Consider the following 17167-nt stretch of genomic DNA (forward strand, 5'->3'; position numbering starts at 1 on the left):
AAGGGGGCTGTGATGGGAGGGAGGGAAATTGGCTGGGCGGGGGGGGGGGGACCTGAGCAAGGCTGGGGGCGGGGGAGGCAAAAAAGCAACCAAAAAAGTGGCTCTGGACTGAGTGCCCCTCAGCATCTCTCTTTCCCAATGCGGAGGGGATGCGATGGGGCGTCCTGCCCTTTCCAGGGCTCGAGGTGGCGACGAGAGCTCCGGAGGAGAGCCTTGCAAAGAGGGCTGCCCCACCAGGAGCAATTCTTGCAGAAGTCCAGCATGGAGGAGGGGGACTCAAATTCCCTTGCCCTCCAGGAAGTGCAGCGCTAGCAGATCCACTCCAAAGGGGATTTGGGCCCACACGTGGTTCCTAGGGCAACTCTATGTAAAAGCCCTCCTCCCAGTCATTATTTAGGGAGTAGGCTGTCCCTGGCATTTCCTCTGGCTCAAGTGCACCCAGTCCTTTTCTCCCCCAAACGGCTTTCACTGTTCTCTACTCCTCCATGCTATTGTAACCCCCATGCTCAGGAATGGGTTGACCCAGTAAGGGGTGGAGACTTAAAGCAGCAAGAGGCTGCAGAGCCTATGCTGTTCTTGGAGGAGACAAGGCCACCAGACCTCGGACCTTGATTTCCTATAACCCCTTAACACCTTGGTAAGTGCCTTTGTGGTTGTGTAATGGGTGAGAGTTCTCCTGGAAACCTTCATCATGTTGAATCTTGTTCACTAAGCCCTTGGAGTCTCTAGGAGCCAACCCACTTGCAAAGAAGAATTGGACTCTTGGCAGTATCAGTAGACTGTAACCTCGGAAGGACTTGAAAATGTAACCTGAACAACAGACCTTGAAGTGTGATGTTAAATGTTAAATGTTGAGGTTATATGTTAAGAAAGTAAAACCATGTTGTTTTTAAAATTTGTTGTTGCAAACTCCATTCCAAGTTCTGCCCCACCGAACCCGCAGAGTTAGAGGTTACATTATCATCACAACAACCCTGTGAGGTAGGTCAGGCTGAGAGCCGGGTGACTGGTCCAAGGTCATCCAGGCGCGCACAACTTAACTGCTACTCCACGCTGCCTCTATATGCTTTCCATGTAAAGTTGAAAGTGGAACTATCAACTCTATCTGGATTCAGGTGCTCTTTAGGGATGGGCCATGAAAACTAATGACAAGAATGTGTCCCTTTGGGGAACAATTAGAAGTAGCATCGGGAATGTTGTGGGTGTGGAAGGGACATCTCCCCCCTCAGCGGAAAGCCAATGGCTGGGAGCAGAAGATCCCAACTCTGGGAAATGGACCAGGAACTCCCCTACATGGAAAAATGGTGTCTGGGGCATTAGAAAAAAGTGTTTTTGTGCAGTGGTAAAATGACAGCTCCTAGAGAGTGAAGGCAGTTCCTGGGACCAGATAAATTCGATTTTGAGCTCCCAGTTTCAGCTCCTCAGGAGTGGACCGGGTGGTCCCTTGAAGCAGAAAACTGGTTTGGGCTCCGGAAAGAGAGCCCCTGAGTGGAAATGATAGTCCCTAAAAATGTTACTTGGACTGGACTAACAGATCCCTCTCCCAGTGGAATGATCGACTCATCCCTGGGGAATAGGAGACCATTTCTGGGTCTGGAAATGACAGTCTCCCTAGAGTGAAACATTGTTTTTCCTTTTTGGGACTTCTCATCTCCACCATGACGACTCTTCAATCCAAGACCCAGAATGAATAATTTCTGGCTGCTAGAGACTGTCATTCCATTCAAGGTGCTGTATTCCACTCTTCAAGTAGGCAGGTTTCTGCTCCTCCGGGCAGGCTCTCGGAGCTGTACCTTGTCACTGTCATGCCATTCTGGTTTCAAAAGCATCTTCATGCGTGACTACTCATCTGGTTCACTCAGGAGAAGCCTTCTGCCACTCAGGTGCAGGAGTGGGGAATCAACCCCAGTTCTCCAGGATTAGAATCCACCTGCTCTTAACCAAACACCACACCACACTTCCGAGGGGTGGGCCAAGCGCAAAGAGCCCTTCATCACCACCTGCTTTGGTAAGGCACAATATTTTTTTAAAAAGGAAAAGGTCCGTGCGGTCTCCTCACTGCTGTTTTAAATTCCGTAGCAGGTAGGCCGGAATACCAAGGAAGATGTGTGTGTTTTGTATGCGCAGAGGGAGGAGGTACCAAAGTGATGTGGGTCCTTGGAAGCCAAGGAGACGGGCAACGCGGAAACAGTTTGAGAACCATTGATCTTGGACAGATGTCCAAACTTCATATTTTACTTTCCCAAATTCTCTGATGGTGCCTGCTTTGTCCACCTCAGGATATTTGGGGCAAAGTTAAAATTCAAAATGAGCAGTTTTTTAATGGGGTCTCTCATCCTCCAGATGGAGCCTCCTGAGATCTCTTTTGAATTGCAAACAAAATGACCCTATGTCCGGTGTTGGAATGAAGAACACTTTATAACTCTAAAGCTAGTTTTCTAATATACTGTTTTTGTCTGTTCACAGGACAAAAATCCTCAACTGGAAGGGTGGGCATAAAACTCCAGGTCTTGCCCCAGGCTCCATTTTCCCTGCAGATATAGACTTCTGCTGCTTATCAGTACTTTTGGAAACATGGCTAATCACTCAGGCCGGCTTTCTACCGGATGATCTTCGCCAGATGCCGGGCACTGCAACTTCATACTGCTGCATCCTTATATGTTCTGCCAGGGCTGTGAGAGATCACAAGTCTCGCGTGTGGATGCTGGAAGCGACAGCTTTGAGTGACCACGGAATATTTCCACTGGGAGCAAGATGCCAGCTCGGAAAATGTATTCCCCTTCGGAAGCCCTGTTGTGTGTCCGTGGAGTTACTCACTATCACCTGCCTTTATTTCCCAGTATCTGCTGGGTCCCTGCTTCCAGCTGAAGCCTTCCTCAAAAGTCCCCTGAGGACATTTCTGCTATTGCCCTCGCCTCTCTCTGCCCCCCTCACCTGGCCATGGCTCGTCAGGGCATGACAGGGAGATACATTGTTGGGGCTGATCGTCAGTATCGCAAAACAAACGGAAGCCTAGTTTCCTTTGACCCTCCTCCTACATCGATAGAGCCGGGGCCATGCTCTGCCTCACCTGGAAGATGGCAAGACTCCCTCTGCATCCTCAGCCCTGTCAGCTCCCTGGAGGGTCCGACATAGTCCTCATCCTCCTAGGGAAATGGGGCCTCTCCCAGGATAGGAGGACAGGGACTCGCGTCTCACCTCTGCCTGGATGCTAACAAAATCCTAGAGCAGATGTGGGGTCCAGAGCTCATGTAGCAACCAAAAAATCCCCTCCTGCCTCGATTACCTCTTGCTATTCTCATGCCTAATCCCCAGTTCCAGATGGGCAAGTTTCTAACTTAGAACATCCAGAACGCTTGCTAAGCACTTCTGCTAGGGAGGACAAGTTCAACAGCCTGGTGGGGGGAAACATGGTCCTCAAGGCCCCCCCATGCCTGCAAGCCATGCAAACCATTCTCCGGTGACTCCTCCCCCCCTCTCCCATTTTCTCCTGCAAGTGCCTGCCCAGGAACTCCCTCTTTACCTCAAAACTGGAAGCTTCTTGCCTTGTATGTGGGCAAACAGCTTCCAACAACAGAAAAAATATTGTAAAATGGTTCTCTCTAATTCTTAAAAAAGAAAAAATGTCATATTTCCCAGTGTATGGTCGAAGGCTTTCTACATGGCGTGGAATCATTGGGGTGTTGTGGGGTTTCCTGGATGTATGGCTGTGTTCCCAGTCCAAAACAGTGCTTTTAGCTTTGAATTATAATGCTTCTAGAAGCAGCTTAAAGTGTAGCTTCTATAGGGAAGCAGGGCTGCCAAACCACTCAGAGAAGGCAGAGGAACGGGCAATGGGTCCCCTCTGCAAGCAGAATCTCGAGAAAATGAAGGAAAAACAGAATCCAGGATTCTGCCCCCCACCTAACACTCCTGTGGGTTATCAAGGGCAACCCCACAAATCAGGTGTGAAGTCTAAAATACAGAAGAAAATAATTAAGTTCCTGATTTATCTATATATATAAAAAAAGCTAACAGTGTTCTTTGTTGATGACAGTATACTCCTTCAGTTAACTGCTGGGCCAATTCTCCTGAAAATTCTGTAGCCAGCCACTCATAGTCAGCCAGGCGAGAGTGTTTTAGATGTTCACATACATGAAATTTCACAACCTGGCTCCAGGTAAAACGCCTTTTTCCTGGCTACGCCTCCATGGTGAAGCGACCATGCAGCTGCCTGTGGGTATCTCTCACTTTTAGGAATGTTCGTGGCTGCTTAGAATGTTCACTCAAATGGCCAGATATGAGCAGTGGAAACAGTACATAGGGCAGTAACTCAAGTGGAAGTGGAACACAAACACACACACATGCACACGAGGGAGAGAGGGGAGGGAGGGAGGGGTGGCATGTAAGGGAAGAGAGGAGGGGAGAGGAAAGGGACGGAGGGGGAGGCATGCAAGGGAAGAGAAGTGAGAGAGGGGAGATGCAGTGAGGGGTGGCATGCAAGGGAGGGGAGGCAGGGGCCCAGCATCTTGATAATGACTCTCAACCCACTCCTAGCTGGGAGGGAGAAAGGGAATGGAGGGAGGGGGAGGGGTGGCTTGGTAAGGGAAGCGTTAAGTGAGGGAGGGAAGAGAGTGAGGGGCTTGAGCTATGCAAGGGACGGGAGGGAGGGAGGGGCCAGGCACCCTAGATTCCCTGAATACTGCGTGTTAAGCAGTTAAGAAAACCAGGCACGTGATTACTCAGGAGTAAGCTCCTGCACAGCAAATCTGTGACATAACTTTGAATGGCTTAAAATATCACTTCTCAGAGGGTTTCCCCTCAGAAGTGACACCCCATTGCCAAATTCAACCAAACTTCTACTCCCAGGTAAAGCGATCATGACCAGCCAGCCTAGATACGTGTGGGAGGGGTGCCTTCCCATCCCCCCCCCCCCAGGAATGGCAGGCACACAACATCAATGACATCGCGACAGTATCAGGGTCATGCGTGTTTGCATGAGCATGTACCCGCTGGCCTCTGCAAATTGATTTGCTGCTCACTGTCTCCTTTTCCATTTCCTTACCTCCACAATAAGCCACAGCAACGCTGCGGCTGGTCCCGCTTAGTTGTTTTATATGGACAGTCTTGCGTCTCTTCATGGATACCCCCAAGAATTACTTCACCTTCTGCTAACACCTCGCTTTTAATTCAACTGTTTGGCTGGCACTGGATTTCCTTCTGCACAGGTGGCTCAGGGCCCTTTGGGGTGTTGGCTCCACAGGTGTGGAATTCTCTTTCCCCAGGGTCCAGGAAGGATTCATCCCTCCTTTTCAACAGCTACACCACTGTTTGGATGATATATGGGTGCCATACAAACCACTCTCACCAACAAACAGAAAAAAATTTATTGAGAGAGCATGTTTTATCTGCCACTCTTATTAGTTTTCTATAATCCCATCATATTAAAGTAGTTTTTAACAATTTACATGCATTCCAAATACGCCAAATAAGCAGTCCTTTTCTAGAGATAGGACCTATTTCTTTCCTATTTTCCTGATAATTTTGTTTTTTGCTTGCCAGATGGAATTTTGTTAACTCAGATAGCAGCATAAGAACAAGCCTCGCTGGATCAGACCAGGAGTCCATCTAGTCCAGCACTCTCTGCTACTGTGTTCAGTGGTCCACCAGGTGCCTTTGGGAGCTCTCAAGGCATGCAGGAGGTGAAAGCAATGGCCTTCTGCTGCTGCTGCTGCTCCTGGAGCACCACCTTGGTCTGCTAAAGGCATTTGTAATCTGGAGTATCAAGGAGGATCAAGATTGGTAGCCATAGATCAACTTCTCCTCGCATAAATCTGTCCAAGCTCGCTTTTAGAAGATATCCAGGTTAGTGGGCCATCACCACCTCCCTGTGGCAGCATATTCCAAAACACCAATCACAATAATAAGTGCGTGAAGAAATGTTTCCCTTTTATTAGTCCTAATTGCAGCTTCCCCCCAGCATTTTCTATAATGTATGCCCCCTGGTTCTAGTATTGGTGGAGAAAGAGGTAGAAAAATTTCTCTCCGGCCAACATTTTCTACCCCATGCATAATTTCTATAGACTTCAATCTATATCCCCCCTCAGACGCCTCCTCTCCAAAACGAAAGAGTCCCAAACGGCTTCGCAGCCTCTCCTCATAAGGGAAGGTGCTCCAACTCCTGTCAATCGTCTGGTCATTGTCCTTCTCTCTTGCACTTCTTCTGTATCGCCTTCGATATCCTTTTTAAGATGTGGGCCGACTGCAGAACTGAGTTAACCAGTACTCCAAGTGCAATCGCATCTCACTGCTTTTATATAAGGGTGCATGACCAATCTGCAGTTTTATTATCAACTCCTTTCCTAATTATTATTGTGATGAAACTGCTCATTTCGGCGATTAAAATGGATAAACAGCCAATACTTTTTCTAAACGCTTTTAACCAAAATCCAAAGAGATCAATATAGCTTTGACTCCAATTCTATATATGCCCCGCATGCCGCATATACGATACACAAAGTTCAACTTTGCATGTCTTAGACAGAAGATTAAGCAGTAGGATAACGCTCAGGTAATGGCTGGGAAGAAGATAGAAAGAAGAGGAGGTAGGAGGTTTCCACCAGTTAAGCTCTTTGAACTGTGGAAAGGGTATTCATATAGCCAAATGAAAAAATTAAAATTTTGTTGATGGATGAGTTAGGGAAACTAATTTGCTAAAAAATAAAAAGTAAGAAAAAGATTGGCAGAAATAGAATCAACAACTTTGCAGTGCAGGTATAAAATAGCCATATAGGAATTAAAGAGAACTCTTTATAATAACTCAGAACACAAAGAACACAAAAGGAAGAAAAAGAGAGTAACTAATCACACCTAACTGAATCTCTTTACATCTCCTTGCAGGCATTCAAAAGGTCTCTCCTTTATGTGGGTTATTTGATGCTTTTTGAAGTTGGCTATTGTCGGAAGGTTCCCAAGTGCTCACCACAGGACTGACCCTTAGATGGAGTGGGTTCTCTTTTTCCTGAACCAAACTTACTTCAAACAACAAAACCATAAAATATATTTTTTGGCTTTATTAAAAAAAAAATAGTTCAAATAGGCACTGGTATTGGTAAGAGTGCAGATGGTACAAAACAGGAAACCTGAGGAAATACCTTGCGCAACACTAGCATAGCAGAAAGGAATCCCAAAGCAAGATCTTCAGTCAGAAAAAATTCCATTCCCCTTTGCTGTGAGCCTCGGTCTCCTAAAGCAAGCAGATTCTGTCTCTCCAAGTCAGGAACAAAGTACAAAGCCAAAACAAAGCAATACTACATATAAAAGCAAAACAGCATAAGCAAGATACATCTGATACATCATACTAAAACTATACAGGAAAGTGCTCTATACCATGTGACACCTGCTAAAACAATGAAATTACTCAACTAATTAAGCCATAGCAAGAACGGTTATTGCAAAAGTTCCTAGGTGAAAACAGTTACAGAAACCAAAAGGAATGCCCTTCAATTAACTCTTGTTTTAGTTGTTTTTGTGACCATGTTGAAAATAATAGCGTCAATCTTTTACAGCTGCATTTGGTAGGAACAGAGACAGACAAGACGATTTTAGCTTCTAGAAATATAACAAAATGGCTACAATTATGCCAACATAATATTACTATATAATAAGTTAAAAAAGCACACTTTCTTTTGCATGCTACTTCATGACTTGGAATTCACAACTTGCTTGCTTCTAGGCTATGTGGGCTTTACCCCTACATATGGGTGCCTCCTTTGGCATACTTTTATCTGTTTACGCGAAGCTAACAATTACGAAGGAAGTTCATGCAAGAGCAGTTTAACATCCTTTCAACATCAAACTTAAATGGCCACTCCTATGTCCATACCACCCCCATGAAAAGACTATGCCCATGTTCCCCAGATGCAGATAGCCGAATCCCCAGCCATATATTCCCTCCTGCTACATTGTGAACTATATGGTCTCCTGAGGAATTCCTGTCTTGATGCTAACACCTTAAGAATGTCGCCAGTCTTCATTAACTGACAGTGGGAAAGTTCACTTTCTTTTTTACTAAGATCTATGCGTGCCCCAGGGGAGACAGTGGATGCTTAAGCAAAATATTTATTACCAAGGTGCATGCAATTCTGTTCTTCTTTGGGTTTTTTCCCCCTACTTTTTTTCTCTTTCACCTATGTAATAAAAGGTTGATAAATGAATGAATACTCTATGACTAAATCTGTTGCCAGGTCTCATCATTTGTGTGGCAAGGTTCTTCACCATGCCCTTAGAGACTGCTTACTGTGGACTGAATCTCTTTCCACACTCTGAGCTATCAAAAGGTCTCTCTACTTTTGTATGAGTTCTTTTTTGATGTTTTTTTGAAAAAGTGCTATCATGCGACTGAATCTCTTTCCACACTTTGAGCATTCAAAAGGCCGCTCCTTTGTGTGAGTTCTTTAATGCCGCTTGAAGAGTGCTACTGTGACTCGGGCTGTTTCCGCATTGGCGGAATACAGTGACCCAGGGACGCTAAACACAGTCCCTGGGGAGGGGTTCGTGATGGCCGAGGTTTTCAAAATCAGTGGCTTCCAACTGCTGCCGTCGCGTAACAGCAGTGGCTGGAAGGCGCCATCCCCCCCTTTCCCAAATGCCTTACCTTCCCTCCGACCTTCTGGCGCGTCGCCCAGGCCTGGGGACACGTCCCCCTGCCCTGCGACTCCAGAGCTGTCACGCGCCGGAAGGTCGGAGGGAAGGGAAGGCGTTTGGGCGATGGCGCAGCCTCCATGCAGGCTGCGCCGTCTTCCCCGCCCCTACCAGGACCATTCGTGCGAACAGTCCTGGGGGGTGCGTCGGCGTCGTACTGCGCCCGATGCACTCCGCCAATCATGCCCATGCAGAAATGGCCTCAATCTCTTTTCACAATCAGAGCATTCATAAGGTCTCTCATTTGTGTGAGTTCTTTGATGCACTTGGAAACTGTTACTGTGACTGAATCTCTTTCCACACTTGGAGCATTCAAAAGGTCTCTCATTTGTGTGAGTTCTTTGATGCACTTGGAGACTGTTACTGTGACAATCTCTTTCCATCCTCTGAGCATTCAAAAGGCCTCTCCTTTGTGTGAGTTCTTTGATGCCGTTGAAGATTGCTACTGCGACTGAATCTCTTTCCACACTCTGAGCATTCAAAAGGTCTCTCCTTTGTGTGAGTTCTTTGATGCTGTTGAAGACTGCTACTGCGACTGAATCTCTTTCCACACACTGAGCATTCAAAAGGTCTCTCCTTTGTGTGAGTTCTTTGATGCTGTTGAAGAGTGCTACTCTGACTGAATCTCTTTCCACACTCTGAGCATTCAAAAGGTCTCTCCTTTGTGTGAGTTCTTTGATGCTGTTGAAGACTGCTACTGCGACTGAATCTATTTCCACACTCTGAGCATTCAAAAGGTCTCTCCTTTGTGTGAGTTATTTGATGCTGTTGAAGACTGCTACTGCGACTGAATCTCTTTCCACACTCTGAGCATTCAAAAGGTCTCTCCTTTGTGTGAGTTCTTTGATGCTGTTGAAGAGTGCTACTCTGACTGAATCTCTTTTCACAATCTGAGCATTCGAAAGGTCTCTCCTTCGTGTGAGTTCTTTGATGGTCTTGAAGACTGCCACTCTGACTGAATCTCTTTCCACACTCTGAGTATTCAAAAGGTCTCTCCTTTGTGTGAGTCCTTTGATGTTGTTGAAGTGTGCTACTCTGACTGAATCTCTTTCCACACTCTGAGTATTCAAAAGGTCTCTCCTTTGTGTGAGTCCTTTGATGTTGTTGAAGTGTGCTACTCTGACTGAATCTCTTTCCACACTCTAAGCATTCAAAGGCCCTCTCCATTCTGTGTGTTCTTTTGCGCACAAGGAGCTTTGATCTGCAGTTGAAGAACTTTCTACACCAAAAGCATTTATGTGCCCTCAGTATAATGTTGTTTGGAATGTGTACATTACTCTTTCTTTTACCACAGAAGGTAATTCCCCTCTCTAAGCAGATTAGTGGCTTCTTTACTGAATGAGTTGTTTGGTGTTGAAAAAGATTTGATTTTTGTGAGAAGCTTTTGCCACAGTCTGAGCAGTTATAAGGTTTCTCTCCTTTGTGCTTTATTTGATGCCTAAGGAGTTCTATTCTGCAAAGGAAAGTCTTACCACACTCCAAGCATTGATGCGTCTTCTTTAAACTGTGCATTTGCAAATGGATCTCATATTGCCTTTGATCTGAGAAGTTCATTCCACACTCTATGCACTTATATGCTGGGTTTTCACAGAAGCCTACTCCTTGGGATTGAAAGGGTTTATCCGTTGTCCTATCTGCATGGCTTCCCTCCTGCCTCGGTGGTCCCTCTCTGTCCTCAAACTTTCCTTCAGAAACTTCATCCTTGTTTGTTTCCACAGGGGATTCCTGTAATACCCTCACTGTCTCCTCTACATGTGCTGCTGGAAGATAGAAAGAGGTCCAGTCAGCACCTTGACAAGAAGCCAACCTACCAATCAATCACTGCTCATTAATGGGTACATATGTTTATCAAACAATTTTCCCCCACAACTTTCCCCTCAACTGAGCTGCGGGTCACACCTTATCCCCAGACTTGCCCTCCAGGTCAGCAGTTTTTATACTTTATTCCTCTCCAAATTCTCTGTAAAGGCTTTGAGTGGAAAGCAATCCTTCCCCCACTGTCCACATTTGATTTGTCACAGTTCTTTTGAGCCTATGCTACTTATGATTAAATAGAAGAAAAGACTTTTATACCCCACTTTTCTCTAAAGATCCTCAAAGCAGCTTGCAAATCACATTCCTTTTCCCTCCCCACAACAGGCACTTTGTGAGGTAAGTAGGATTGAGAAACCTCTGAGAGAACTGGGCCTGGCTCGAGGTCCAGCAGCAGGCTTCATGTGGAGGAGTAGGGACTCCAACCCCTCTCTCCACATTGGAGTCCACGCTGGCTCTCAACAAGGATTTGCTAATGATCTACTGCAACTACACAGACAGGTCCATTATAGTTGTGATGAAAGCCACTAATAGATGGTTTTCAGCATTTGCTGGGAGGGAGGGAGAAGCCAGGATATCTCCGGGTTAACCAAAAACTTCAAAACAGGGCCCCATGATATTTGGAAGAGGTTCCAGCTGGGGGCAGGTAAGGCCCAAAGGCATCTAGGCGACAGTTGTAGAAAAGGCCTACACTCACACCTTTCCCTGGAATATCCCATAGTTAAAAAAACAGCAGCCCCTGCAGAGCCACAGCTAAGTTCAAACCCAGAAGGAGCTTTAGAACATCCCAGATTTCAAGCCAAGAAGCTTTCCCTCCCTCTTTTCCCAGCAGGCTTTTGTGATTCTGCCAAACTAAGATGTCCAAAGTGGTGAAGCAAAAATCCTTTGGGGTATTCCTTGATCATTCCCTTGAAATGCAGTCGACTCATCTGGGAAGGAAACACCCTCTATGGCTCCTTTGACACGCAGAGGAAGAAAGTGATGGTTCTCATATTAGGAAGGAAAGAAATCCAAAGAAGGGGGGTTGGAATCCAGGACAAGATCAAAGCCCACAATCCCAACCAGTATAAGAAGAAGAAGATCACACTGGTTCTCTGTCTTTAAAGAGTACCGCAGCAGCTTACAATGAACTTCCCCTCCCTGCCCCATGTGAGGCAGGTGGGGTTAAGAAAATTCTGAGTGAACTGTGACTGTGGCTCTCCAGTTCACCACCAGAGGGGATCACAGTAATCTCATATGAAGGAAAAGTGTTTTCTAATGGTTGTCAAAACTGAGGAATTAGGATGGGGCCCCTTCCACTGTTTTCCTGAGGGCCTCACAGTGCTGCAATGGCTCCAGGCTGGGGCACCCTCTCTGGCTGAGTTACCCTGGGATAACCAGGGGTCTTGGGTCAGTCTACTCAGCCATGCAGAATATTGCTTTCACTGTCTTCCTGCCACCTCGAAGCCTCCATAAGGGAGCAAGTAGAAGGAAAGGCCTCAACATATTGGGATTCAAGATTTTGATTCATGCCTCATCCCAAAAGCAGAAATGTGTACCTCTGCAACCTATGAGAGTTTCTTACCCAGACACGCCACGCTCTCATAGTTCTCCAGCATGACTTCTTCATAGAGAGCTCTTTGGTCTGGATCCAGCAACGCCCACTCTGCCTTGGTGAAATACATGGCCACCTCCTCAAAGGAAACCAGAGACTGAAAGAAAAGCAAATTCCCTAATGAGAAGTCATGTCAGGCAGAGACAGAACTCAGGGGGTGCTCTGGGATGGTGCAGGATGGAGAACTTAGCTTGTGTGTAAGGAGTGGTGTTCAGAGCCTCTTTCCTGGGTTCCTCAGTACCAATTGCAAGAGAAAAGCCCCCCCCCCCCCCGAGAAAGAAGGTGGGACCCAGGCAGTCCCCTGCGCATCTCCCCTACCTGGACTAGAGGTGCAGCAGCTGTTTCCACACCTGTACAAACAGAATGGATTAAAACTGCCTCTTCACTGCCTGCGAGAAAGGGAAAGGGAAGAATATTAGCTTTCATTCCTATTCTATTTGCTTGTATGAATCATGCATCCTGCACCCCTGTTCACAGGGCTGTCAAACCTTGCCATATGAACACTCAGAAAGAAGATTCAGCCTTTATAGAAAGTAGTGAAAGTGGCAAAAGAGAAGTACAAGGCGCCCAGGAGCCTCAGGGGCTATGAATGACACTTCCTGGATAATTGAAACTGGTCCTATGGAGCTAAAAATGCGATACCATCTCTGCTGCATCAGATCAAAGGCCCAGACAGGCTGCTGGAAGAAAAACAGGCAGGCAAAAAATGACGTTGCGTGGAAACTCGCTGTCACATCACGCCCCCAAAAAGCCCGGACTTGAATTAAGCACATGTTGAAACTGAGGGTAATCTCAAGGAGTGTCCGTAGCACCTGCTGAACCACTAATGTAATTTCTGGGTTTTCAGCGAGAGGAAACTTCAACATGGCATCATATCACCTCAAGCCCTTTGGCAAAGCCTAGCATCTATTTCCCACAGTGGCTCGTCAGATGCCCCAATAAGCAAGATAAACATGAGCACAAAACACAGTTAGCCAATGTTCTTAGAGCTGTGCTGATCAGAACATGCAGACTTTGTTTATTCACAAGACTGAAGAACTTGGCTGAGATTTGTCTGCCTTTTGTTTTGAGCTGCCTTGAGTCTCTCTAATGGAGAAAGGAGGGATGAAAATATTGTAATCAATGTGTGGAGCTGCCTCCATGAGTTTTCTAATCCACTTTTATGGGCATCCCAACTATTGAACACTGAGCGCCATAATTTGGATGAAGAAGTGTCATTTTTTTCCTTACCAGAATTCTCTACCCATTGAATTTACTGGGTGCCCCAATCCCATCGAGTCAGAATGAGTCCTTACCATGTGAGAGGGCATCTTTTGCACATTCTTGGGCCTGGACAAGCTGCCCTTCCTCCAACGGAGCTCTTTCCACCTTAGCTTCCATCTTCACAGATAGACCCAACCTCTGAAACAACGGCAATAGCCACAAGTAAGAGAAGGAGTAGAGCAAGAAGAGTTTCGATTTATATCCCGCTTTTCTCAGCCTTAAAGAGTGTCAAAGCGGCTTACAAACTCCTTCCCTTCTTCTCCCCACAACAGACACCTGGTGAGGTGGGTGGGGCTCAGAGAATTTGGAGAGAACTGTGACTAACCAAAAGACACCCACACGGCTTCATGTGGAGGAGCAGGCAAATAAACCTGGTTCACCAGACTGGAGTCCACCGCTCATGTGGAGGAGTGCAGAATTAAATCTAGTTCTCCAGAGTAAAATCCACCACTCTTAACTACCACAGTAAGGAACGGATCCTGCCCTGCTCCAAGTCTCTGTATCTTCCTTTAAGCAGACCTGATAGGGTTTTCTTTCAACACTGGAGAACTATCTGAGAACCTGCGTCTGACCTTGCCTTATCAGTTCTTTCCTGCATGGCCACTGGCCATGAAGGGCTGATGGGAATTCAGTTCCTGAACATCTGGAGAGTTTCCAGGCTCCCTACCCCTGATCTGGAGCAGAGGGGTAGGGGCCATTCTCAGATGTCAGCAGGGGTAGGGAACCTGCGGCTCTCCAGATGTCCAGGAACTACAATTCCCATCAGCCCCTTCCTGCATGGCCAATTGGCCATGCAGGGAAGGCTTGTGAGCTATCTGGAAGCATGAGTCCACAATCTAGAGAACTAAGAAATTCCATCTGCCCCAGAAGAAGGGGCTGCTGACCCACCTTCTTTAATCTCCCGTTCAGATGATTAAAATTTGGACAAATATCAAGCAGGGAAGTCTTAGAAGAAGGTCAAATATTGTTGCTTGAATTGGACATGCGTGGAAAGACAAGCCCTCACCTGTTCTACCTGCCTCTTCTCCTCTGCCTGACTCAGGAGGAAACCCTCGGCCAGGGCCACCGCTTGGGAACTGGTCTCCGGTCCACATCCTCTGACCCAGAGCTGCATTTCGTGGGGCAGGATGGTCAGGAACTGCTCCAGGATCACCAGGTCCAGGATCTGCTTCTTGGAGTGCCTCTCTGGCTTCAGCCATTGATTGCAAAGTCCATGGAGCTGGCTGCAAACCTCTCGGGGCCCATCGGCATCATTGTAGCGGAACTGCCAGAAGCGTCGGCAAAGGACTTCCGAGTTCAGGGGCTCCTGATCCCAGACCTCTGGCACAGCTCTCTCCCAGAATGCAACAACACTCCCATCGTGGATGAGATGGGGGTCTTTCCTTGCTCTCTTGCCAAGTCCAAGTCCACCTGGGTCTTGCTGTTCCATCTTCTTCTATAGGGCCGCCTCTCACTGGGGTATGAAGAAGAGCTTCTTTCTTTGCAGGGTGGGTAGAAGGTGATAGCAATATGTCAGAAGGGAAACACATGGTGGATAAGAACGAAAATGTGGTTTATGATATTTTGTGGCACTAATACCAGGCTTTTTAAAAAATGTGCCTGTTTTAATATGCCTGTTTGGCTCTTTAAAGATGTAACTTTGAGTGAGGCTGTTCCAGGGGCTAAGTGGGTCAGGAGATATATCCATCCACAGGCATTCCTGTTAGTGTAGGTCAAGTATAAATTTTGTGCTGGCACAGAGTGGGATTGCATCAGGAGTATGGTTTGTGCTTGGACTGTGGCACAAGGGTTGCTGGGATGAATGGAAGTTGTGAGGGGGCAACAAACCCAGGGGATTTCCAGGCCTTACTTGGATATTGGCAACCCTGCATCTGGGAAATGGTAGATGAGGGGAAGTACCAGACAAAATCATTAGTGGGCCTCCTGTGACTTAGCTCTTGAATTTCTCCTGTTATGTTGCCTGGGGGGGTCTGTAATTCTCTTACCTGGCAAAAAGAATGGATCCTCTCACTAATCTTTTCCCAACCTACCAGAGGCTCGCCTCACCCAGAGCAACCGCCAACTTTCTTAACTAACTGATTGGTGGAGAGCCCTCAGTGGCAGGATTTGCAGTGTCCCCTGCCTCCATTGCCAGAGAGGTTGCTGTCTGAATATCCAGATCAGCAGCCGGCCCATCAAAATCAAAGTAGGAAAGGGATCTGGGGTTATTTAAATCCACATACGTAACGAAAAATTACTCTGCCTGGCGCAAAAGAACAGCAATTAAACCATAAACTTTAACAGAAATGATTAAAAACACTATATCCAATAACCTGAATATCAAGAATGAAAACAATAATGCAATACATGAACAGCACTAAAATAAATATTTTTTTCCTAATGAAAGAACTGCATGTCTTTCACTGTGATTCCACCTTTTGACACTTACATTTATGAAAATAAAAATAAACAAACTTCAAATGTATTTGTTTTTTATAAGACACAGTATATAGAAAAGCAGTGAAGTATGTCAAGCAATGATGAATATCTACCCGTTCTGGTCTGGTTTCTGAAATCTGTCTATCCAGTTTTATGAAGATGAATAGACTTGCAGCTCTTCTCTGCCTTGATGTATATCGTCTGTTTTGTAAACAAAGTTCAAATGTATTCTTTTGGGGAAAAATAAGACAGGACACATGTTTTAGTGCCCCCCTTCTCCATCCCAAAATTATTAAGTCTTTGATGTAACATAGGGAGGAGGGATCTTAGACTATGATATCTGACAAGTCACCATCTTAATTTATTGTGTTTTATTATAATTAATAGCTAACTAATGTTTGAAGCCAACTTATTATTACTGTATGTGCGATGTTTAATACGTGAGCTGCCCTGAGGCTGGCATTATTCAGGAAAGGGCAGGGTATCAAACTGAATCAGATCAGATCAAACAAAAATAACAGCAATGAAGCATGTGAAACAATCATTGTACCAGCACACCTAACAGTTTTAGCCTGTTTACTGGCTTCTGTCAAACCAGTTCTTTTAAGATGAACAGACCTGCAGCTCTGCTCTGCCTTGGTGGGTCATCTGTTCTATATTTTCAGGAGTTTCCTTGAATGTGCAACTTTATAAAAAGTTTATTAAAGAATCCACCGCTTTGTGGCACTGCCACGGCACAAAAGCAAAGTTCCAAAGCATGGATCCTTGTGGGTTTTGCCCAGGGACACCACAAACCTGCCATCAAACCAAATATTGTGTCCATACCCACAGACAGCACCCCAAAAATCATGAATCTGCTGCTTGGTGGCACCTCCACAAAGCAACAACAGAGTTCCAAAAGATGGATCTTCACTATTTTTTCAGTGGATCGTTCTGGATTTATTATCAAATTACGTATCATGTCCACAGCTCCAGATTAAGGGCTAAAACTGGACTATCTGGCCTGTGGTGACAAGGGGAGATTGCAGCCCAGAATGTGACAACTATAAATGTTTCTCTGCATAATGGAAAACTCCCCGCCCTTAGAACGCTAGTACTGCAAGGAAAAAAGACTGTGTGCCCAGTGTCCTTGGTTGTATGAATCCAGTCTGAGACTGTCTCCTAGGCATGCCTGATGGGGGCCTTCACTCGGTTCTTCCGTCCAGCACCCAGCACTGCTGAGCTGGAAGAAATCCTGCAACTCTGGTGCATCTTCTCCAGGAGTCTGGAGTGACTCCTCACTTCCTACACATGCAGTGTAGTAGACAAGCAGCCCACAATGCAGACAGCCGATAATTCAACAGGGAGAATAAGTGGGGGATTGTAAGGGGGGGGCTGTCCCTCACCCATATCCCAGAA

At 46.2% G+C, this 17167-nt stretch overlaps 3 protein-coding genes across 34 annotated transcripts in view; 1 reads left to right on the top strand and 2 right to left on the bottom strand.

The window, feature by feature from the left end:
* Positions 1-8997, bottom strand: part of LOC125428812 (ankyrin repeat domain-containing protein 9-like) — a 12452-nt gene extending 3455 nt beyond the window's left edge. Inside the window, exons 1-2 of the mRNA XM_048489485.1 lie at positions 8986-8997; positions 8045-8049 (exon numbers count right to left, since the gene is read on the bottom strand). The gene's annotated coding sequence lies outside the window, so the exon portion shown is untranslated. The remainder of the gene's footprint in view (positions 1-8044; positions 8050-8985) is intronic.
* LOC125428587 (zinc finger protein 883-like) overlaps positions 1-17167 on the bottom strand; it is a 1608225-nt gene that overhangs the window by 65181 nt on the left and 1525877 nt on the right. For 3 of the 30 annotated variants that reach the window (XM_048488975.1, XM_048488964.1, XM_048488970.1), the window contains one exon: positions 13384-13489. The exons of 24 other annotated variants lie outside the window; for them this stretch is intronic. In XM_048488975.1, coding sequence (XP_048344932.1) covers positions 13384-13468 — 85 coding nt within the window. In that variant the 5' untranslated portion in view covers positions 13469-13489. Of the gene's footprint in view, positions 1-12058; positions 12186-12406; positions 12478-13383; positions 13490-17167 lie in introns of all 30 variants that reach the window. 3 more of the 30 variants (XM_048488969.1, XM_048488968.1, XM_048488960.1) reach the window with 3 other exon arrangements.
* Positions 1-17167, top strand: part of LOC125428550 (zinc finger protein 420-like) — an 88744-nt gene that overhangs the window by 39600 nt on the left and 31977 nt on the right. The gene's annotated exons all lie outside the window — the stretch shown is intronic.

The sequence above is a fragment of the Sphaerodactylus townsendi genome, linkage group LG03 (genome assembly GCF_021028975.2).
Source record: "Sphaerodactylus townsendi isolate TG3544 linkage group LG03, MPM_Stown_v2.3, whole genome shotgun sequence".
NCBI lineage: Eukaryota > Metazoa > Chordata > Lepidosauria > Squamata > Sphaerodactylidae > Sphaerodactylus > Sphaerodactylus townsendi.